Source organism: Colletotrichum jinshuiense, chromosome 5 (assembly GCF_051148585.1).
Source record: "Colletotrichum jinshuiense chromosome 5, complete sequence".
NCBI lineage: Eukaryota > Fungi > Ascomycota > Sordariomycetes > Glomerellales > Glomerellaceae > Colletotrichum > Colletotrichum jinshuiense.
The window spans coordinates 4,826,221-4,849,234 of NC_139312.1; the positions used below are offsets into that span (position 1 = coordinate 4,826,221).

The 23,014-nt window shown below is 52.8% G+C and overlaps 6 protein-coding genes across 6 annotated transcripts; 4 read left to right on the forward strand and 2 right to left on the reverse strand.

The window, feature by feature from the left end:
* Positions 1-904: 904 nt before the first annotated feature.
* Positions 905-4,266, reverse strand: EsH8_V_001149 (uncharacterized protein; the record flags this gene model as incomplete). The annotated part of the gene is made up of 4 exons (XM_083273665.1): positions 905-933; positions 1,005-3,536; positions 3,591-3,650; positions 3,708-4,266. 4 exons carry the CDS (start codon positions 4,264-4,266, stop codon positions 905-907), a joined length of 3,180 nt encoding a protein of 1,059 aa, XP_083126380.1.
* Positions 4,267-8,691: 4,425 nt separating this feature from the next.
* EsH8_V_001150 (zinc finger CCCH domain-containing protein) lies at positions 8,692-10,605 on the forward strand (the record flags this gene model as incomplete). Its single annotated transcript, XM_083273666.1, has 3 exons — positions 8,692-8,723; positions 8,802-9,955; positions 10,013-10,605. The coding sequence occupies 3 exons, from the start codon at positions 8,692-8,694 to the stop codon at positions 10,603-10,605; spliced, it is 1,779 nt and encodes a 592-aa protein (XP_083126381.1).
* A 3,749-nt stretch (positions 10,606-14,354) lies between these two features.
* On the forward strand, positions 14,355-15,686 carry EsH8_V_001151 (uncharacterized protein; the record flags this gene model as incomplete). The annotated part of the gene is made up of 1 exon (XM_083273667.1): positions 14,355-15,686. The coding sequence occupies one exon, from the start codon at positions 14,355-14,357 to the stop codon at positions 15,684-15,686; it is 1,332 nt and encodes a 443-aa protein (XP_083126382.1).
* Positions 15,687-16,980: 1,294 nt separating this feature from the next.
* Positions 16,981-18,264, forward strand: EsH8_V_001152 (uncharacterized protein; the record flags this gene model as incomplete). Its single annotated transcript, XM_083273668.1, has 4 exons — positions 16,981-17,080; positions 17,162-17,340; positions 17,411-18,037; positions 18,091-18,264. The coding sequence occupies 4 exons, from the start codon at positions 16,981-16,983 to the stop codon at positions 18,262-18,264; spliced, it is 1,080 nt and encodes a 359-aa protein (XP_083126383.1).
* Positions 18,265-19,186: 922 nt separating this feature from the next.
* On the forward strand, positions 19,187-19,705 carry EsH8_V_001153 (uncharacterized protein; the record flags this gene model as incomplete). The annotated part of the gene is made up of 2 exons (XM_083273669.1): positions 19,187-19,277; positions 19,341-19,705. 2 exons carry the CDS (start codon positions 19,187-19,189, stop codon positions 19,703-19,705), a joined length of 456 nt encoding a protein of 151 aa, XP_083126384.1.
* Positions 19,706-21,033: 1,328 nt separating this feature from the next.
* Positions 21,034-22,271, reverse strand: EsH8_V_001154 (uncharacterized protein; the record flags this gene model as incomplete). Its single annotated transcript, XM_083273670.1, has 2 exons — positions 21,034-21,644; positions 21,707-22,271. 2 exons carry the CDS (start codon positions 22,269-22,271, stop codon positions 21,034-21,036), a joined length of 1,176 nt encoding a protein of 391 aa, XP_083126385.1.
* Between the last annotated feature and the right edge of the window lie 743 nt (positions 22,272-23,014).

A 23,014-nucleotide genomic window follows, 5' to 3' on the forward strand; every position in this document is an offset into this window, starting at 1 on the left:
GAAGATGATCATCACCGAAGCTTCTGCTTCGTGCTACGGTTGGTAGCCCTGACCTGCTCGTAACATCTTAGGGTAGTATAGAAGACAGGGTGATGGAGCACCTCGTGTCCATCTCCGAAAAATACATTAGATTGAACCAAGGAGTATTTTCTCGATTTGGGACCAACGTTCTCTGTCGAATAGGTCCGGGTGATGGTTCTCCTTCCTCATCTTGGTTGCGTATTGTCGCGGTGTTATGCCCTGAGCATCCTGGGAATCCTCCGCCAACCCCCCCTCGCTACAGAGAAAGTGCAGAGTCTCCTCAGTGAGAGAACCCGCGATAGCACAATGATGCAGAACTGTACGGCCGTCTTCATCCTTCGCCTGAAGATCCACACCATAGTCCCCCAACACTGCCAGAAGCTCTGGTTTAACTTGCGTGGAGTTGGCGTACAAGTGAGCCAAGCCTAGCCTTCTGTTGCGAGTTTTAAAGGAGGGCTCCGAACCTCTTTGGAGAAACAACTGTACCACTCGAGACTCATTTTCATCCAAGAAAAATAAGTTTTCTAGGTACAGGGCTAACGGAGACATGCCTGCATCGTCGACGTCGTTGACATTGACTCCTATGTCCAAGAGGTATCGAACGACTGAGCAATCAACAACGCCTCTGGTGTTGCTGACCAGATGATGCAGTGCATTTCGCGCAGAATCGTCTTGCGAGGTAAGGAAGGCAACGGAGCTTACACCCGCCGTATGAGCAATTAAATGCCGGATAGTCTCTCCGTGTCCGCTTTGAGCAGCATAATGCAGAGCATTGGTACCTTTCGAATCGCTGAGCGTGATGTCCGCACCATGAGCCAGCATGGTGGCAACCGAATCTACGTTTCCCTTGGAGCAGGCCAAATGCAGTGGAGTCTGGCCCTGGTTATTGCGTGCCGAGACGTTGGCCCCCTTCTGAATCAGTCGCGTGATGATTTCAGGAGCTGCGCTGCTTTCATAGATCACGTTATGTAGAGGGGACGCACCGTGGTGATCCTGGACATTGACTTCGGTCAATTCTTGATCTAAAAGCAGATTGACGATAGCTGATCTGTGTTCCTCAATCATGGCCGCCGTTGAAGAGTATTCAACCTCGTCCTCGGGGTTATAGTCGATATAACCGAGGACGTCTTCAACTCTGTGAACAGGGTCATTCCAATGATCTGCAAATTTGGGCCATCTTGGACCGTGCAGATCTCGTTTGAGTGCCATGTGGAGAGGCGTCTCTCCGTGTTCCGAGACTGCGTTTGGGTCGGCTCCGCGTTCGAGGAAAAACTTGGTCATTTTCTGACACCCTGTCAAAGCCGCATAATGCAAAGCTGTAAGACCAGGGTGATTGTCGGTCTTTACTCCAGAGGCATGAATATTACTATTGCTTGGGATGTAATGCAGCTTGCCTTCTTGGTAACCCGGCTGCCAGGCGCGCCTCTCCACCCTGCTATCAATTGGTACACCGGCGGCCAGCAGACATAGTGCCATATCCTCGCTGGCCTTTGACACGGTATAGTGCAGAGGTGTCATGTTGTCAATATCCCCCGTCAACTTTGCGCCGTGCTCAAGCAACAGCTGAATGCAGCTCGTTTGTCCGTGGAGGACAGAATGGTGCAAAGGAGTCTTCATAGAGACATCGAACACATTGGCGCTCACTTCCCGTTCCGTCGGACATGTTGGTGTATACGTATGGGCTGTCAAAGCCAGGATGTGGGCCTGATGCTCAAGAAGGAGCCGCACCACCTCGGCATGGCCATTCTGCGCCGCCACGTGTATCGGCATCATTCCGCCTGTGTCCGCTAGAGAAGCATTTGCCCCGTTGCTGAGAAGAATAGCAACAATATCAACTGTCCCGTTCGAGCAAGCGATGCTTAGAGCCGACCTTCCGAGACTGCTGATCTCATTCACATCGCAGCTCTTGTCTTGGATTAATACAGCTGTCACCCCCGTCAATTGAAGCTTCGCCGAGTGGTATAGGGGACTGGGCGGTCTTGTCTCAGCCGGCGCGCCATGTTGTCCAGCATCTCCCGACTCCACAAGCAACCTCCATGCTTCCGTAATCGTACTCCTCTCGGTGAGGAATTTGACGGCAAGCTTGATTATTTCGGCGTTACCACGCTGACCCAAGTTAACATGGCGATGCCATGAAGTCGCGGCATAAGTGAGGAAAAACGCGTCGAAAGGCTCCAGAGATCCAGACGGTGCGTTTTGCCAGACTCGGCTGTGTTTGATGTACTGAAGGCAGGCCCTAGCGAGGACGGTATGTTGAAGCTGGGCGTGGGAAACTTGCAGGGATTCATTAAGCCTCAACCACCCAGGCACTGGGAGATTGCACAATAGATACTGTCTTATAGTGAAGTGCGGTAGGTGCACCGTCTGTTGGCTCGGCATTGAAGCTGACCCCACACTCCGGGCCTCAAGAAGAGGGCTGCAGAGATTGAGTATTTCAGTGTCGACATAGTCTCTATCCACGTCTTCAGGGAGATAGTCCCACGCCAGCTCTCCGTTATCGTCAATGTGGACGGCCTCAGTAATTTCGCAAGTCGTCAGAGGCCGTGTTGCGAAGGCAGTCCAGCGCAAGAGAGCGAATCCACGATTTTTGTCGCTTTCCCTGAGCTGGGTGATCCTGGTCCAGTTGAGATCGTAGATGCGATTGAGCTCGGTCGGAGTGTCCCTGACAGCATCCTCCAGTTGTTTTTTGGACATGCCTCGCCGTAGCGATTCGCCTTGCAGCTTGAGCCATAAGAACTGGCCCTCGCATCTCTCGGCCATTGCTTTAGAGAGGGATAGTTGGAGGATGGGGTCCTTGTTGTACAGCTTCCCGTTGACAATGTCACGCGAGTACGCTGCTATATCGGACTGAACATCGTCGGGTTTCATTTTGTACTCTACAAGAGTCACGCCGTCGTTGCTTCTGAGAGCATGTTGAATGATCGATAGTGTGCGGCTGATGATGAGGACACGGGTATCTGTTCCAGCCATGGCGGCCTTGAGAGTTTGGAGGAAGTTGTCGACAGAATTGGTTCTGCCTTCGAGATGCATACACTCGTCTAAGCCGTCGACCACAAATGTGCAACCGGGAACCATGCGGACAAGGTTCTGGAAGAGGGATATGATGGTATGGCGCGTCGCGAAGGGGTTTGTATCAGTCTCCTGATATTGGAGGACAGACTGAAACGCACCATCATGCTGCGTCACGACCTGGGAAATCCATGATCGCACGGCCAGGAAGGGATCCTCGCGGCTGTCATCGTCGGATGAGAAGAAGAAGTGAGCCACGGGTGTTTGTAGCATCCTCGTGATGTGCTCGACGATGGTCGCGCAGAGGATGGTCTTGCCGAAACCCGCAGGGCCGTGCATCCAGAGCACCTTGGCGCTCGCGGGGAACTCTGGAGAAATCCACTCTATAAACGTGGGCTGCTCAAGGATCCAACAGCAGGTGTCTTTAAGGTGCCTTTGCAATGAGTCCTCATATCGTTCGTTGGAGATATGTCGTAGCCACATGTGCAGGTCTCGTCGTGTTTTTGCTAAGCCCAGTCAGGAAAAGTTACTTCGGACCAAGTAGCAGCGACTCTACGTACCTTCAAGGTGGGAATTGAGTTGGCGGGACTTGGTCGACCAGGTATTCGACATGTACGATCCTAGAGTTATTCAGCAACGATCAACGTGACATCCTTAAGACCCATCCATGTTCATACCTGCCCCCAATCCGACCGTGCTCGCCCCCGTGTTAACATTGTGTAGCACCCATGTGCCCCGGAAAGGGTCTGGCGGTACCAAGTCATGTAAGGTTTCTACCAGCTTTCCCAGTAGTTCGACCTGTTCTGTGATTTTCGATTTGTCTCCCATGGCCCAGGCCAACTTGCGTCGTTTCGACTTGCCCAGTATTCCCGAAAGCGTGAGTGGTTGCTCTGAGCCAGTGCCCATGACGCCCGACGTGGAGCGAAGTGACCGTGAGATGCGCGCCTCAGCGGTGTCAAAGTTGTCCCTAACGAGACGGAAGATTTCGAGGGTTTCTCTGCGGGTCTTCTCATCGTCGAGGGCTGGGTGATGTTGGTCACATATGTTTCCTTCGCTGAAGCCCACAGCACGGCCCCAGTTCTCGAGGCGGACCTTGGCAGCGTTGAACTGGACAGCCAGGGTGGAAGAGTCGCGCGCGAATGACTTATAAGACTGCACCTTGTTCACCACCTCGAGGCAGGAGCTGAACAAGCCGGCAAGCCCAACCAGGCCGACGGCAAAACTTGCGGGCTCCATTTTGTTGTTGATGTTAGATGGAAGATGGTGGCGGCACGAAATATCTGACTCGCAGCCTGATGGTCCTGAGTACCCGCATAAGGCCCTCCGTTATATGCTCGGCCTGCAACGCCTGGACGGTCTGCAAAGCCAACACACATTCGCATACACAGCCAGCTCAAAGATTCACTGCGGGATCTTACATTTTGATAGTGAGAGTAGTTGCCCCATGCTAGTATTCAAAGCAACACGATCATAGCAAGACCTTTAAATCAAACGTTTAAATCAAACTTGGAGCGTGTTACTCTTAAGCCCTACATTGTACGCTGTCGGCCGAGAGTTACTTAACCTGGTGCTAAATGATGTGGATCGGTTTTGCTACTGATGACCAGAGCACGTGGCGAAGATCAGGCTGACACCATGCAATATAAACTGGAATTGACGACATCGACCAATTGGGCAAATATCTCCTGGCACTCTTGGGTAATAAATCTAACTGGCTTTATCCCACCTTTGGCGGAAGTGGGGTCAATCCGCGCTCAATGGTATACGTCTTATCATCCTCTGAAATTACCCAGTCCTATGTATTGGCAGAGTGCTGTTTGCAAGGGCTAGCAGGCTGTGCATGTTGGTTTACACTGACGTGGGGAGCGTTCAGCCACTGATTCTGTTTCAGCGGCGGACACATTGCATTACCAACATCTAAAATTGTACTCACCGGCTGCAAGCCCGCTGCGCCGTATGCAGCTCACGCAGGACAGCAAGGGTAAAGGCTGGTTGTAAGCAATCAGCTTCCAACTACATGAAACGCAAGCAGGGTGGTTGGTGGATGGATAAGACCTTTATGCAGGTTTTCAACACAGTTATACCCAGCAAGCGCCGTGGAAAAAGACTAACCCCAGCGTGGCGCATGCAAAGGTGATGCAACTGGCATTTCGAGGTAAGTTGCGCACAAGGTGTATGCTAGATAAATGAGATAAACGCCATCCTAGGGTTCTTGGGTGTCCTTGAGGAACCACCAGCAGGAAGTGGCACTCAAAATGATGGACAAAGCGACGAAAGCCGTGAAGGCAACCTTGCAGCAAGAAACGCCAGAACTTGACGTTTCGGACATTTTCCACGACAATTCCCTTAATGTAGGACCTGAGGTGTCGTAAGCATACTTTCTCGTCTTCAGATAACAACCTATGCTAACATCACTAAAAAGCCCTTACCAAAGCCCTAGCTGTACGATCTATTTCAGAGGCTGGGAAACGTTCAGAATCCCACACGATTTACTCCGGCGAAGCGAAGAGCTCGAGAAACTCTGCAGCGGCCGGCACGAAATACGCCTGGAGGACATCCCAAACGACGCAGGCCATGTGCTCATACACTACCTTCATACCGGCTCGTGGCAAACCCTTAGGGTCTTTGAGTCGACACCCACGGCGATCAATTCAACCCAACTCAAAGTCAGTCTGCATGTCTACGCTGCCGCACGGATCTATAAGCTACCGGCTTTGGCAGAGATTGCCAAGGAGAAGGTCTCACATTACGCGGGACGGTTGCCTGCTCTGGAGATTCTCGGGTTAGCATCTGATGTTGGCCAACTCCTAGGAGAAGAAGACTTATGGTTCTCCACCTTCATCAGACTACGCATCCAGCAGTTATTCGAGGACCCAGATTCGTTGAACAAAAAGGACTTGTTGGGATATTTTCGTAGTGCGACAACATACACGGGTATGCTCGTCAAGGGTTTAATCGACATCTGTTGCGAGAAGTCGACCATGGCGGCTCCTTCGATGGGTTCTACAGAGCCGGAGTCGGATTCAGTGGTGGTATTCACGCCAGACTCCGAGACGGCCCACTCGATAGATTCCGTAGACTCTAAGCTGGAACCGGCGGCAGAATGTGTGGAAGCCCTGCCAAAACCCGATGCGACCCCTTCGAATGTCACCAGAGATCTCGAGCCGGGATCGGCCGTGGATCGCCTGCCAGTAGCTACCGCTGAGCCTGTTCTCACAAAAAAACAAATGAAGAGGAGAGCAAAGAAAGAGAAAAGGATCGCGCGCGAAAAAGCTAAGCAGGAGCGCGCAATAGCTGACTTAAAACGAGAGGCGGAGATTTGGCTGGAACCCATGCGTGGCCCGTTGATAGATGCCGCGGACTCTAAGCTAGAACCGGCGGCGGAATTTGTGAAATCCCTGCCAGAACCCGATGCGACCCCTTCGAATGTCACCCTAAATCTGGAGCCGGGATCAGCCGTTGATTGCGCGCCAGTAGCTGCCACCGAGCCTGTTCTCAAAAGGAAAACATTGCTGCAGATAGAAAAGAAAAAAAAGAAGATGGAGCTGAAAAAAGCGAAGCTTGAGCTTGAATTAGCTGCCTTGGATCGAGAGGCGGAGCTTTGGCTGGAACCCATGCATGGTCCGTCGATAGATGCGGCGGAGCCTCAGCCGGAGCCGGCGGTGGAAGTTCTACTAGAGACCGAGGCGGCACCCTCGAAAGACGCAGAGACCGACCCCGAGCCCGAGCCGGTCCCTTTTCTTGACTGGCAGATTCCAAAAAAGGCAAAAGTCATATCGAGGTAAGGTGCAGTGATCAGGAAATGCATGTGCTGGGCAAAGGGTGGAGAGACTGTCAGAGCTGCCGTGAATTCGTCGGTCAATTGTCTGTAGATTATGATTTGTCAGTTACACAACCCTTTTAATGGGCTTTAAGTACTGGAAGTTGGTGGAAATACATTCGATTAGTTACATGATCGTTTTCTGGTTAGAGGAACACCCCGCATAGTCTCCCTGGAAGGCTAGCCAAATACAATTTCAAGTGCTTCTCGAAATTTGGTAAATATACCCCGGAATGCTAGGGCCAGTTGTTACGGGTGGTGACTGTGTAATATCAGAGCGTCCAAGCCCCACGCACTATTCAATGCCTGGGATGCCGGCAAATGTCTGACTGTCATTCAGCAATGGTTCTCTAACTTGAGTGTTGGGGTTTACAACCCGATGTACGCCTTTGCAAGTCTCTGAATTTTGAATCTTGACAGAGCATCTCTCATTGTGCCTATCAGTTGCGCCTTTGGGCAGCTGAGGTACTTACGGCGAAGAGCGCATATGAAAGCCCAGAATGGCTCTTAGATCAGGATGACTCACGTGGAGTTCAATAAAACCATTGGATGATTTACCGAAAATAGCACAGATGCTGCTAACCTAGCAGGCACATGCAAGTATAAGAAGGCAGTTGCTTGCGCTCCCCAGCCAGCTGTCTCAACGTCCCCGCCTGATTGAAGTCTTTGATTTCCACGACCACCTCAGAAAAACCGACCATCCAATTGAGCACAGAAGAATGTTTGTTGGCTGGAACACGTTCTCCCTTTTCAAATACCTTGTTAGCGAGTTCCTTTGCCTTCTCCAATTGATCTATATTCGCGTACGACAAAGAAAGATTTGCCACCGGTTCGAGTATTTCGGGGTGGCCCAAAAACGCATTTTACAACCTGATTTGGTGCGAGCCACCAGTTCTTCCACACTTTGTCGCCGAAATTGTGAGAGGATGCATCCAGTCTCGACGTTTCGTTGCCCTACAACAACAACCTAACAAAGTGTTGTCGAGTGAAGAGATTTGATGAAGCCACGGCGCGTCATGTCGCAAGATGGCGTTGTGGACGGGTGAGCAAGATGAAGCACGCTCGTAGAGAGATCATGTGGTAACGTGCCACACGCTGGGCACAAAAAAGCTGAAGCGGATCCATGGCCTCTTTTCCATTTATTGAAGCGTTCAAATCATAATTGAACTTCGGTTTTGGGCGCAACCGTATACTCCGACCCTTCCATCATATTTTCTGCCCATTTGTCGCCCGTCCAGCCCGAACCGAGTCTTCGGGCCCGGATGTGGACCCACCCAGCTAAAGCCGCCCGGTCGGACCGGATCGCCCAAACAGGGTAGGGTGCTCTGACTGCCGATGCACCATGGGCGATACCGCATATTACATGATGCACGATACGCGATGGTCGTCATCACAGCGTCTTCGACAAGTCTGGCTGCAGATGGTACCCATGTTGGGTGTAGGATGTAATGAAACCCCAACGCTCAAGGAAATCTTTCCTGCCGCCCCATACTCGCAAACAAAGCACAGGTTTCTTTGTGGCGAGGACAATTGAGTAGAGACACAGACACCACGGAGAGACCGGGTTGACAAAGAAGGCGGGGTGCAGCGTATCCAAGCCACCCCACCTGGCTGCCCAAGGGCAACAGACCAGGATCCTAGTTAAATTACAAGGGCGACTGGTGAAACCTTGCAATACAATGAATGCACCGTTATTTAGCTGATGCATATAAAGCGTGCGTAGTGCGCCTTTATCACCACGCAGCATGGTGTCAAAACGATATTTCGCCTATATAGATAGATCCGATCCCTGTTACCGTCATGAGCCAGCCAAAAGTGTAATCTGATAATCCCCTCTGCCCATGGACTGGAACAGCCGCACTTTCGACCTTAGGTAAGCCGGCGCCGACAAAAGCCCAAGCCACGCATCCGGGAAATGGTTAGCGTCTGGAAAATCTTCAACAGCTCGCAGCCGCAGCGGCCAATCAAGACCACCTCCCCGCCCTGCAGCGACGATGCTCAGCGACGACGAAATACAAGGGGCCGCGGACCAGCTCGCCGAGTATAACCGCAGCAACACCCTGCCGCAGATCCTGGAGCAATATGCGGCCCTGATTGAGGATTACAAGCGGCTCAAGAGCGACTACGAGGAGGAGCGGGATGCTCGGGAAAGATACAAGCAGCTGGCGCGGGGCCAGGAGCGCAACCCGTTTGTGCTTGTCTTGGTCGACGGCGACGGCTACCCGTTCCACGAAAACTTGCTCGACAAGGGCGCCGATGGCGGGAGCACCGCCGCCCAGCGGCTCAACGAGGCCATCAAGGCCGACCTGGTCAGGAAAGGCCTCGACCAGTGCAAGATCATGATCCGCATCTACGCCAACGTCGCCGGCCTGTCCAAGGCGCTGTCCAAGGCCGGCCACGTCGGCGCAGAGAAGCGCTCCCTCGCCCCGTTCATCGCCAGCTTCAACCGGTCGTACGGCCTCACCGAATTCGTAGACGCCGGCGAGCTGAAGGAGAACGCAGACTTTAAGCTGCGTGCGCTGATGCACCTCTACGCCGAGAACGCCCAGTGCAAGCACATATACCTGGCCCTGAGCCACGACGTCGGGTACATCTCCGACCTGACCCCGTACATGATGAGGGAACACAACGAGAGATTTACACTGATCAAGGCCGCCGGCACTCGATTCCATACCCAATTCACTAAGCTGGGTATGGAGGTCCAAGAGTTCCCGGGCGTGTTCCGGCAGACGCCCCTAGAGGCAGCTATTCCTCCTCGGCCTGCCCAAACCGCATTCGGCGCCGTCAAGGTCGACAACCTACCCGTCCGGACTCTGTCGGCGGAAAACCGAGCCCCTCCTCCCACCGCATCTTCGTTACAAGGCGTGGGCGGGGACGACAGGCAGAGCGCCGTTTGCACTTTCCACGCACGGGGCAAATGCAAGTACGGCAAGGCGTGCAAGAATATACACGTCGAACGTACAAAAAGCAGCAGCAGCCCATGGCGGGCGAGATCCGTCGCCGACGCACACTCGGACACTAATACCCCGCCGCAGGAGCTGGAGGACGGAATACTGTCCACAGCTTCCAATACAAATTCCGCCATATTCGCTACAACGAGAGACGGTATGAGAATGACGAATCCCGTAATTGCTACGTGCACCCGTGTGCTAACCAGGATAGACTCGGCCTTGGCCGCGTTGTTACCCAAGAAGCAGGATATCGCAGACGGTTACATCGCCGTCAACAAGCACAACCACCGACTCGACCCGTACGTCGCGCCGGCCGACCCCGAAACCAGCAGTCGTCTCAGCCTCCGCATCGCCCGGAACCGGGTCTGCAACAGTTTTCACCTAAACGGGTTCTGCGACGCCGGCGATTCCTGCGCATACGACCACGAGCCGGTCGATTCAAAATCCAAGGTCGCACTCGAGCTGCTCGCCCGCTCGCAGTCGTGCCGGAAACGCGGCAGCTGCAGGGACGCCTTTTGCAACAACGGGCATATATGCCAGAATCCGCGTTGCAAGCATTACGGTGGCAAGGCCCATTGCAAGCTGCCTTATGCTTGCCATACCGAAGAACTCGTGGCGGATAGATTCATCCCCGCCAATGTGAAAACACCCCATGCATCTATAGCATACCATACCACTTATAGTAGCAGCGCAGCTAGTAACGCTGACGAGGACGGTGCCGACGGCACTGACTCGATACCGGCCGAGGCCGAGAATGATGAAAGAGATGAGCTGCAGTGGCGCAAAGCACGCCCCTCAACGTAACGGGCCGGCGGTATCCAAAGGGTATCCCTTCGCTTCGCTATCCATGCAGTACTATTTACTGCCAACTGGCCGGGGGTAGAGCACCGTGGCCCGCCGAGATGTCATTCATATTACCGCTCATCTCTGAGGCCGAAGAGTGTTGGCGGTGTTCATAAGCCCATAAAATAAGCCCCCATATGTCCCACATCACAGCAAACAGTCATGACGCCGGCGACGCGGTGGGTGTGAAGCTCGCCGGAGACGATAAGTTGTATAGAAGAGACGCCATCTCGGCGGCAAGTCAAGCAGAGGCAGAGCCGGTCGCCGGCTTGAGCAAACACCTAAACATTGGCCTTTTCTAAAAAGGACTACAAGAACGACCAGGTTAGGACGATCGTTCAACTTTGGCCTCTAATGGCTAGTGCGGGACACATAAGATGGACCGCAGACTGATATACGGTTTTACAGTTGTGCCCGCTACGACACAGTAGCAGCGTTACTCATCCACCTGACTCAAGTCGCTATGCTATGTCTAACGAATTGGTCAGGAAGACAGCTATTGCTGATTATATACAAGTCCCCCAATTTTATCCTCAACTCAATAAAGCCTTGCGCTGCCTCCATCTCTGCTGTCCCGCTCCGAGTCTCGTGGTTTAGATTTATGAGGAATGCTGTGTCAACCTTTGCGTCTCGGTATCCCATATTTTAGCTTGTAAGGAGCCCTTACCTGAGAAGTATCTTTGAAGCCCACATGATGATGTGTTTTCACACCGCTCAGTGGTGGGTAATGGGCAGCGGCAACAGGTACCGTACCGCCTACGGGGAACTTTTAAAGCACCTCCAAATTATCGTTTTACACAACAGAGGGCAGCAGAGCTTTCCAAGGTACGCAGTCCCGGTGTGGAAGGAGCGCGGGGGATGAGTGAGGTGCCCAATCACAAAAATCCCAGGTGCCACACCGCCAGCCCCACACTCCCAAGCGCGTCGTCACTTGGACTCCGGGACTCAGATCGGGCAACAACACAATTGCCAGGCACAGATAACTACCTGCCTCTCCTGCCTCGTGTGGTCCTTCCTTAACCTGCCTGACCTGCGACGCCTCGGGTGAATTTCTCGCCCTGTCGCTCGCTTAGCCACCCCACCTGCCCATCTTGGTGAATCGAAAAGCCCCGCCTCCGCCTGCCGATATATACCTATTGACCAGAGATCTCATCTGGGAATTCTCCCCTCGAACCTTCACAAACAAACAAACTTTTCTTCCCCCCTCTCTCTTTCTATCCTAATCCTTCACACACACAAACACACACACAACCTCTTTGCTTTGCCTCTTTCTCTCTCACTCTCTCTCTCATACACTGCGCTCCTGCAGCTGCAACCTCGATGCCTCCGCCCACAATACCTCGGCGATGCCACTTGATCTGGAGAGCTGCTTCCACGTACGTCTCAAGCTTCTGCCTAGCTGTTGGCGAGTGTTTTTTTGCGCTGACAAAAGTCTCCCAAAGTCTTCCCATCTGCCCAGGTCATCTAGCCTGCAACGAATCCACCAACTTCTTTTCAAATCTTACCTCCAACAGTTGTCACCATGAATCGTCTTCACACCTCATCGTTGCCACACAAGTCACACCGCGTTTGAGACGACGCTGAATGGCAAGATCTTTCGAGTCAAAAGCGGGATGTCTCCCGAAACCCAGGTTTGTCCCATGTCTTGGGTTTTTCCAGGCGCCAAGTACTAACTACGGCAGGTTTCTGCGCATTCAAATCGTGCCTTGATTATTGGCAGCGCCCCTCCCTCTCGCGCATACGACACCTCGACTCTGTCCTCGAGTCAGCCGCAAAGTCGGCCTCCCAGCCTCTACATCATGGTTCCACTCAAGACCAATCTGCGCAACGTAGCCAGCAAGGCAAAAACAACAAAGGAGTAGCCCCGAAGCGCTCCTGGGGTTTCTTGACACCTAGCAACAGAAGTCACAGAAGAGAACATGGAAGTGGGATGTGGTAAACCAAGCAGCTCATGGTCTGGTTTCCAGTGCCTACTGCCAACAAGTCGGGCATGTTCCCAACCGAGCCTTCGCTAGCCTCTCTTTGTCGATGATGGTATCCAGCACGACAACTACGCAACTACCCTTAGTCATCCCGTCTAACAACACTGGTGGCTCTCGAAACAACATCAAAGGCAGCCTCGTTTTCCACGGCGGATGGAAACAAACGCCACACACCCTCCTGCTCACTACTGCCAAGACTGTGGAGCTACTACTTCGATGTGGGCGAGTGGAGGAAACAAGGCAGAGAGACACCTGAGATGGATGGAGTGGCTGGGCGGGGAAGACTGTGCTGAGGGAAAATAGAAGGAGCAAGTCACTCTGGGAAGCCATTGTGTTGGGTTGCAGGCGACAGGGAAGGGAAAAGCCATGTGCAGGACAGCTATGAGAGACAGTACAACAGCGGAATAGATGCCTGCACTTCAGAAATCCACTCAAATGCTGTGATTTATTTACTAGCAAATGAATCGTGAGATAATTGCAGATTGAGCTGTGTCTGGATAGCTTTGTCCACCCCGTGCTTGGGGTGGTGACACGATCCCGCAGCAGTTGGCATTGGCCCGCTCTTCATCTTGTACACGAAACCGCTTTCCGGATGGCTCTTTGGATTGTTTTCAGCATAATCACTTGAATTCCGCATTTGCTAGACGGATTGGGGACTGAAATTTCCCTCGGTGTCATGAAGCAATGCCCAGTCCACCAAGCGAGGGTAGGGAGGGAGCAGAACCAGCCGAAACCAGAGGACAAAGCAGATGACAGGTCGTCAAACCGAGAATACCACACCCTGCCAATTCAAGAATATACAATACGTGGACTTTAGTTACTGCCAACGTAGATGGCCCAGAGAACCCAGCCGAGTACTTCTTCTCCAAGGACACCATAGCCCATGCTGCGGGTGGCTTATACCTTGGGTTCGCCGCAATCGCGCCTCGGACTTCTTCCTATGGGTCCGGAGAAGGGAACAGCTAGCGAGTCGTGTTTGACAAATGGCTTCCCAAATTCATACGCGATACTGCCTCGGTTCTAATCACGCGGTTCGAAGGGAAACTTTGGAAAACATGACTAGGAAAGCTATACAGGCAACTCTATGCCACAATCACATCACATACGACCATACCCACTGGAGAACTCGGGATCCCGTCCGCTCTCCCATAGATAAGCCAGTGAGGGCCGGATTAGTAGTTGGGTCGGTGACGACCAGCGAATACCTGGTGTTGTATGTTTTTGCTTTTTGGACCTTGATGGTGCGTGTTTCTTCGGCCTTGACGGATCGCCGTCCAGCACTGCCATAAGATTTGCGGTGTGCTTATGTCACAAAGCGACTTAGGTAATGCATTCTGATATGTCGAACCCCAGCTGTGCGTTGCGGGGAGCAATCGGGAGATAGGTTTGCTGAGTCAGCGATGGGGCCATTGCCAAAATGATCCAACTGCTGTAAACTTGATTGGTAGCTCTGAAAAGACAACCCTTGTCAATGGGCACCAGCCACCTCCCTGCGGCTCATCCGTGGGGCTTGTGGCGCGACAATTTCAACCGTTCAACTTTACTCCGTAGTCTAAATTAAACACGCTATTCTCCATCTATTTCACCACCACCACCAATCAACTACAACACCAACGAGATCGTACTGCCTCCTAGTTGTCATATATATATACGAGTCAAGGGCTACTACTGGAAAGGTCAAGAGATACCGCAACATTCCCTAAAAAACAACCAGCTCACACGGAACAGATGGATCCCCTTTGGTTGATGCCTGACAATGACCCCGAGTTACCTGATGGGTCTCCGGGAACTTGCATAGCGTGTGGCGATTACGGCAGACACTGTGGAAAGCCAAAGACCTACTACTGCTATGTCAAGGACCACAAAGCGGCCGTTGCAGGCCGCGCCATGGCCGAGAGAGCTTTCAAGAGAGCAGAGCGGATGCACCTAGCAGCAATGGAGTGCCTTGTCGATTGGCAAGAACAGTTGGATCATCAGGACGGCTTGATCAGCACACTGCGGGAGGATCTCGAAGCTGCGGAAGAGCGTCGTGACGCTCTTGCTGGGAGGAGACAAGCCCAGATGCAGCGTTGCCAGCAGGCGGAGCGGCAGAAGATGGCGCTGATTGACGTCCTCAGGGCAGCGGATGTTCGTGAAGAGAACGAGAACATGATTAGGGAGAACGCCGGTGAATATGGATCGAACTTTGAAGAGGAGATGAGCGATGGTGAGCACGACAAGGCGATCGACCCGCATTTTTGGGAAACCGAGACGCAATGGTGGGACGAGGATTCGGACGACGAGCCGGAAGAGTTGAGCAGTCAACAAAAGCAGCACTACCTTGAGTGGCAGATGGACTATGAGGTGCGGAAAGCCGATCGCAGGAGCCACTCGGAGGAACGGCGTCTTGGCCGACAAAAGCGAAAAGAGCGGCAGCTTTATGTGGAAAGAAGGATGCGGGACGCCGAGGCAGAGAGACGCCGAATGGCATTGGAAGGGCGGCAGGGTGATTCTTGGACCATGGAATGCATTCGAGCCATGGAACAGGAGCAGCGCGAGCGACGGCTTACGCGTGTGCAGGGGCGGAGTCCACCGATGAGCCCACTGCTGAGTCGGGATATACAGATGTGGGCTGCTGGTGTGCAGCCCTACACGACCCCAGGTCCGTTGGTGAAACAAGAGGAGGATATTTCGGACGTGCAATCGCCGGCCATGTCATCGAGGGTCTCGGTCAAGCGTGAAGCGGCTAGCGAGGATCTTTGGCGGGTGGCCTCGGTTGCTCCAGACCAAGCAGACGTGAGCCAAGAAGCCGGAACGCATCTCAAAACGGAAACGGAAGAGGGAGGGTGTTTGCGGACAGGCTTGGAGCAGGAGGCTGTAACGGATTTAGGAACTGTCCTGAGAACGACGTCGCAAGAGGGAGAGGCAGCGGGAGTGCCGAAGCAGGAGGAAACAGACCCCGAGTCTGAGCTGATGCCAGGTCAAAGTCTCTCTGAAGTTCCCTACGCTCCGACGTCACCAGCTGCTTCCGGCAGACCGCAACGAACCACCCGGCAGACGCGGAGGACTCGGCCGTATTAAAGGTAGGACGGTACCTTGACGATAAGGCATTCGTCTAATGCGATTTTGGATGCGATTTATGTAATATTCTATCTTCAATTTGACAACATCGACATGTGGTTCAGACCAGTTTTGTGCTAGCTACAACGGCGAGAAAGATTACAAGAACGAAGGGTGCTGTAAAGAAGGACAACCCTATCATTGTTTCTCTTTCCTTTGCCGCAGTAAGATGGTCCGAGGTGGTGCTGGACTCAGCGATGAGGCCTGGCCTTGGAAATTAGGGTTATAATCTTGTCCTTGCTGTGAAATCACCACATACGACCATACCCATTGGAGAATTCGGGATCCCGTCCGCTCTCCCATAGACAAGCCAATGAGGGCCGGATTAGTAGTTGGGTCGGTGACGACCAGCGAATACCTGGTGTTGTATGTTTTTGACTTTTTTGTTTCTGTCCTTGCTTGTCTAAGAACTCGGTCAAGATCTCCAAGTGCAGGCGAGGTGCTCGATGGCAAGCGATGGCGAGTAGGTGGACATCATGTGATGTTGACAGTGAGACGGGAAGAAGATAGTGTACTTTGGTACGGGTGGTCATCTGGTTCAATGTTTTTCTGGCATCCTGTCCTTGAAAAACATGGAGATAGATGCTACGAGACGATGCATGCAGTCAATGAGTTGCTTGAATAAAATTCCATGGGCGACATATCACAACGTCTACTGGCAGCTATGCAGCGCGTCGACTTTGCCGTAGAAAACCTAACGCTTGGTGTCATTGGGATGACCGACGAGAAGCTCTGTGCTCTGGATGGATAGCTGCACGAGATTGATATTCACAATGAGCAACAGGGTTAACAATGCAAGGAGTCCGAGAAGAACATGCTGGATTGGATGTTTCTAAAGAAGACAAGAGATAATAGGATATTCGTGATATACAGTAACGATTATTTTAGAAATCTCTCGAGAAGCTTGAGCTCCTGTGATAAAAACCATAGGGATATAAATCAAGATCCGCCGAGGAATATAATACAGATTTCTTGCTGATTATTTATTCCAGTTTGGTGTATTACCTCTTGTGGGTCTTTATGACCTTTTTGTTTTCTTCTCTAACTAACGCTGGACCTGCACCGTCGCCTGCCCAAATTCCAATATCGTTTGTTTACTTTTTCCTTTATCGGCGTTGATTTTCTCTTGTATCGCAACTTCACTTTGTTTCCATGCGTGTTTTCTCTTTCTCCCCCTACAGTAACCATTCGAGCTGCTGTCATTTCCATCGCCGTCGTCGTCGCCCTCATCATCATAATCATCGTCTCCATCAATATGTCGTCGCGCTACCAAATTCGGCCCCGGGAGCCCGTGCTACCTCCCGGCCAGCCCGCGACTAAGAGGAAGAAGATCATAAATGGCGCGGGAGTAGATGGTGAGTCGTTGTGGATTCCATTGTTTACAGTCGCAGTGAGCGTCGAATGAAACATGAAGCTGACTTTTTCTGTTTCCTCAGCTAGTTCAGAGAAGGCCATGCCGATCGGGCCTCCATTCTCAGGTCATGTCACAATCGCATCCTCATCCGCGTCCGACGATGCAGCAATTCTTTCTGGTCCATTGACCACCCAAGTACTGCGTTGGGCCCTGGCCGAGAACTCTCATGTCGAATTTGGACCCTTAGTTGACCCATCCCCCGTAAGTTTAAGTCGTTTATGATACATGAATCACCTTTGATGAATCACGAGGGCTCACTTCATGCCTGCAGATCTCTCACGTCGAAGATGCGCTCTCGCCATCCCTTATCATAGACAACCCCCCAATTGCCGCTCTCAGGCCCCTTCTCGATGAACAGACCATCCCCACGGCCCCAACCATACGTTCAGCTACTGGAAGCGCTGCCAACACCTCCGCCTTCCCGTGGTTCAACCATGTCGTTGTTGAGGACAACGACAGCCAGGGAGCTCAATCCGCCGCCAGCTCCGATAACCTTCAAAGGGAGCTGCTCACTAAAGCGCTCCGACATTTCGACCCAAATCAGTGGCTAAATGACGTTTGCATATCCGTTGTCCTCAGCATGCTTGTCTCCCGAGACGCCCGCGTATCCTTTATCGACTCGGTATTCTCTGAAGCTGTAATTGCCGACCCTGCCAGCGTCTCCGACAGGAAAATCGCCAGGTTCGAGAGAGACCACAGCAACAAGGACCTTGTCTTGATTCCCTACAACATTAGAAACTTCCACTGGGTGTTGTTCGCGTGTTATAGCGATGGGCGCGTGCACCTTCACGACTCGCTGCTGCTGTCGGGTTTCTCAGGGATGGCCATCCAAGGCTTTAAGCTATTTTGGGGATGCATGGCGCCCAGAAAGCCCATACTAGAGCCAGTCGTCATACAGGTAAGTCTTTTGCGCTCGTGTTGCCGGTCACCTTGCACTGTTACTGATTCAAGGTTGGATTTCAGTCTCTTCAGCAGAACAATACCTTTGACTGCGGTCTCTACGTCCTGAGACAGGCCGATGTCTTGACCGCAACGCTCGTTCACGAAATCAGCGAGCCGCCCGTGGAGTCAACCGCTCTCCGAGATTACTACAGAGCCATGTTCCGCGACCTAATCCCCCCTTAGATCACCCTCTCCCTCTCCATCCGTGTGTCTTTCATGTTTTGATTAGAGTTCTTGTTGTTTAAATACTGCTATTAATGTTGTTACTCTTGTTGTTTTTGTTGTCGAGTTCTTTGTTCCGCTTCAATGATGAGTGCCAGCGCGAGCCTACTGGGTTTCTTTCCTTGCGTCCTGAACACTTCGTTTCCTTCCATGCATATGATGGTGACGTGGGACACAACGTCGGGAAATTTCAGCGAATGAAAAACGCCCAGTGACATTCGCCTCTGTGTGGGGCTGCTGTGCCCTCTGGTCCTCTGCGTCTTGCGAAGCGACGCGTGGTTGCCATCACATCACATCATCATCTCATCTCATGCGACTGCCTGCTCTTATCAGCCCAAGCTTATCTTGCATTGAACCAAGCTCATCTCATATTCCTCTCGGCTCATTCGCCAATATGTGAGTCTCATCCCGCTCCCATTTCTTGAGTCACTCCCTCATTGCCCTACTCATCTCACCTGTGCGTCTCAAATTCTTCACTTCCAGCACTTCAACCCACCCTCCCCCTCAATTTCAATCTCACTTTTTTTTTTTCCTCTTCTCGCCTGACTTCGCCTAATTCTCCCTTTTTACACAGCCTTCTCGTTTTGAAAACACCTTGTCGTCTCGCCTCAAGCCATCAACACTAGTGACCACCGCCCACTCCCACGTCATGTCCATCAGCGATAGTCGCGTCACCAACGCCAAAACCATGCCCAGCGTCCTTGAGACCGAGGATTAGAGGTCCTCGCCTCGCGAGGAAAGCAACCATGGCGTCCACTCTCCCCCCGACGACCGAAGCTCTCCCGCTCCCTTGACTCCGTCGATTGCTCGTTCCCTGCGCACCCCTTCGCCGGTTGTAAGTCCATCTGCCCAAACGTCGCCTTGAAAAGTTCGCCTGTTAACTATGATATCCCCAGGACAAGTCCGCGCCTTCAAGCAGTCCCCTCTCACCTCCTCCTCCCGTCCTCAACACGCCCCCTCGCTTCCGCCCTGTCGTGAGAAAACCCCATCCCTCTCTTCTACACCAGCCCCCTGCTATCAGCTCCCGTCTAACCCAGCGCAGGAGCCCCCTTGGTCCAATGATGTCCTACGCAACCTCGCCGCTATCCTACGCAACAACCACGGACCCTTCGCCCTCGGCACCATCGTCCGGCTTCTCGGCCGCCGCGATTTCGAGGCCGTGGGCACTTGGCTAATTCGCGGGCGCCAGTCTGCCCGCGCCCTGGCCTCCAGGCGCTCCAGTGCGTCGGGCCGCAAAGTCAAGATCCCGGACTGGTTCTGTGTACCGGTGGCCCACCAACGCGGCGACGGCGTCACGAGCGTCATAGGCGGGGCGGACGACTTGCGGCTGCGCATCTACGCGCCTTCGGGCGAGTTCTCGCACGATTACGAAATTGGCGAAACAGATTTTGACAATGAGTAGAGCCTGGAGAGCCGGTTAGGTCCCTGCCTGAACGCGTCGGTATTTGCCGTATAGCACCTTCTTGGTGATTTTGGTCGGCGCCGTGCCATGTCACGGCTGCTGCGCTGGGGCGGGCGGCGTGCTGGTCCTTGCGATGGGGCAGAGAATGATATCTTGTGCGGCGTGGCTGCGTCGTTTTTTGTCATCTCGCATGTCTCGTCCGTTTCCATTCTTCCTCGACCTTATAAGATCCCCTGCCTGTAGCACTTCTTGTTGTCCTTGTACCCAGGACGAAATGCCCGGTAACTGGTGAGCTTCAGTCGGATCGGGATAGTTAATGTCCTTACGAGGAATTGCCAGCTTCCGAGAAACAAGGGCAGATACGTGAAGCATCACCACAGACAGCTCCCCTAGGTTACTTGACCTACCGCTTCAGACCACTGTCTGGGGTCTGAAAAGACGTTCTCGGAGACGTGTATTCATTTGGGGACTCCAAGACCTAGAGGCACAGCTTCTTAGTGGCACTCGCCCACCCCGTTGTGGCTCAAGCGAGGGATGTGCATCTCAACGGGCCATCTCGACGGAATGCGCCCGACAGTGATAGTGAGAACCGGGAGTCTTTAACTTTCTTCACGTCCACACGAGTTGTTGTCTTACTTAGTTGCACACCCATTACATGTCGTCGGGGAATATGGAAATTGTGCAAAAGAGAAGATGGTGGGGCTATCATAGACGCTCATGTGCTCTCACACAGAGTATTTCTTCACCTCAACCGGTTACTGCTGCCACATACGACCATACCCATTGGAAAACTCGGGATCCCGTCCGCTCTCCCATAGATAAGCCAATGAGGGCCGGATTAGTAGTTGGGTCGGTGACGACCAGCGAATACCTGGTGTTGTATGTATTTTGCCTTTTTTGTTTTTTTGCCTTTTTTGTTTTTTACCTACTCTGTAATGAGTAGCTGATACTTGCTGCAACACACGCAACGTGGTCTAAAGGCGCTGTAACCGACCCCTGTGTCTATCAACTCGAAGGAAAACAGCATGAGGTGCACTGGGGGAGTCGCTTCTATATCATGGCAAAACCGACATGGAATTGGGCAAGATGACCAAGTTGACCGTCGGTTCATATTTCTATCGTTTGGGCACCGAGGGGTACCGCTGTAACAAGGCTATACCTGCGTCTAGTCACCATTACAGAGCCCTCTTCCACCTACTTTCGGTTCCATTTTCTTCGTGTGGAACAATTTCTGGTTTGGCCAATGACACCAATGCGGGACAGACTCTCCGCAGTGCCTCACGGTGAGTGCCTAGATACTTTCCGTTCGGTAGCTGTAGTGATGCATCTCAGTGACCCGTTTCGACGGCTGCGCGGCAACAGTAAGCCTGGGCGATGGTCTCGGCGCAACTCCACTCCCAAAAAGTAAACAAGCCCCGAAGGTTCGTCTCCTTGACCTCGACGCTAGGCGGCACGTCATACTTGAACAGGGCGAGGCACCGGTAGCATCGCGGCTTTGCGTCAAACCGCGGGCAAGACAGAGGCATTGCTTGCTCTTTGAGGTGGTTGGCGGTTGCAAAATCGACTTTGTCGCTGGTCACAATTTCCAAATAGCGCTTGTTTTGTTCATTGGGCGGTAGCTCCTCGGCTTTTTTCCAGGCTTTTCGAACCTTCTTGGACTCCGTCAAAACCTTGCTCATGCCGCCGCTTTCCTGGACGAGTTTGGACTTTGGACGCAATTTGGCGCGGTTCTTTTCGCTCCATTTTGCGTGGGATGGCAGCCCGCACCATTCGTCACCAGAAGTCGTGATGACCATGGCGCGAGGCGTCACGTCGGGGTTTCCGGCGCAGGCAAAGATGATCTTGGGCAGCCCGAGGTAGTTGACCTTCTCTTTCTGTGGGAGCGGCTCGAGGCTTGCCAGATTCTTCAGGCGACTTTTGAGGATTTCCTGGAAATGATCTAGCCCAATTTGGGAGTTAGCCTTATGCCATTGAAAGTGCTGGGACGTGGATAGTTCGTACCGGCCGAGTTGACCTCGACTTGCACCGCAGCCACTACCCGGCAGAGGAGCTCAACAACGGAGAGCTGCGTCAGTGGAGGCCAATCTATCGTCCCATCCATCTGCTTGGAGCAGGTCTCAAACTCTGTCGTGTAGTATGTATCCGCGTCTTTGTCAACCTTGCCGCTAAGATCGACCTCGATCGATAGGGCAATGAGTTGGATTTGTCCCAGCAAGATATAGTTGTCTTGGAGCTCCCGCTGGAACCACGTGTCTCCCGGAGAGACAAGAGCCTCACACTCCTCTTGCAGTCTGGCTAGGGGGAGGCAGACCATGTACTTGAGCAGGCTGGTGAGCGACAGGGCATCCTTCATCGCGGCCTGGGGAAACCCCGTTGCCGACTTCTTGGCATCTTTGACGACGATCCTGAAGTCTTCAGCCACGCAGAGAAGACCGTCAATATACGTGAAAACGTCCAAATACGTAAGCTTGACTCGCTTCTTGGCGATATCCTCTTTGATCTGCGCAAAGCTGGGAGGCTGGAGCAGAAACGGCTCCGACTCGGGCTCCCTGTACACGAGTACCATCGTTGGGAATAGGTGTTTGATGATTGCAGGCAGATGTAAAGACAAGGGTCTGATGATGATATGGATATGTGTGGGCTTGATGGTGAGCGACTCGTGGCCAAGTTCAGTCGCCGTTGACAAGCATGATTACACTTGCCGATGCGCGTCTTGATATCCGGTTTGAATTGACTTGCCAACACTACCAAAGCAGCCCCGGCTGGCATCGAGAGTGCTCCTACACAACAAAGACACTGCCGATGACACGTCGTATCTGGTTCTTGGTTTCTGTTCCACTCCAGTGGTCTGTTTCCTGACCTGGAGTATCCCTCGACACCAGCGTGTTTCCAGAGCACGGTGGCCAGCTGAACTCTGAAGTCGGAAGTCCTAATGTCCGACGTGTGTCTTGGCTGGAACGGTCTATGCAGGTGATTGATCAGGAGGCCATGTAACCCTGCAGGCGGCAGGTTGAAGTCAAGCGGACTAGCCACGAGGCGTTCGTCATGGGTGGATTCCCTGGGCCTGGAATTGCTTCCCCCCACTACAGGGGCAAACCCCTCCCCTTCCCGCATTGCATCCTGAACACTAGGGTCGCTTGGTGGGCCGTTATCCAAGCTGAACGACGTTCCCTCCACTACATGGGCATTCTAGCTTGCTTTCATTAGACCCTGGTACGTCCAGTTTGCTAGGGAGGGTACGTCTGATGAGCTGTGTACGGTACTATGGTGGGGAGCTCAACCAGATCAAGAGGCAACTTGGACAACGTC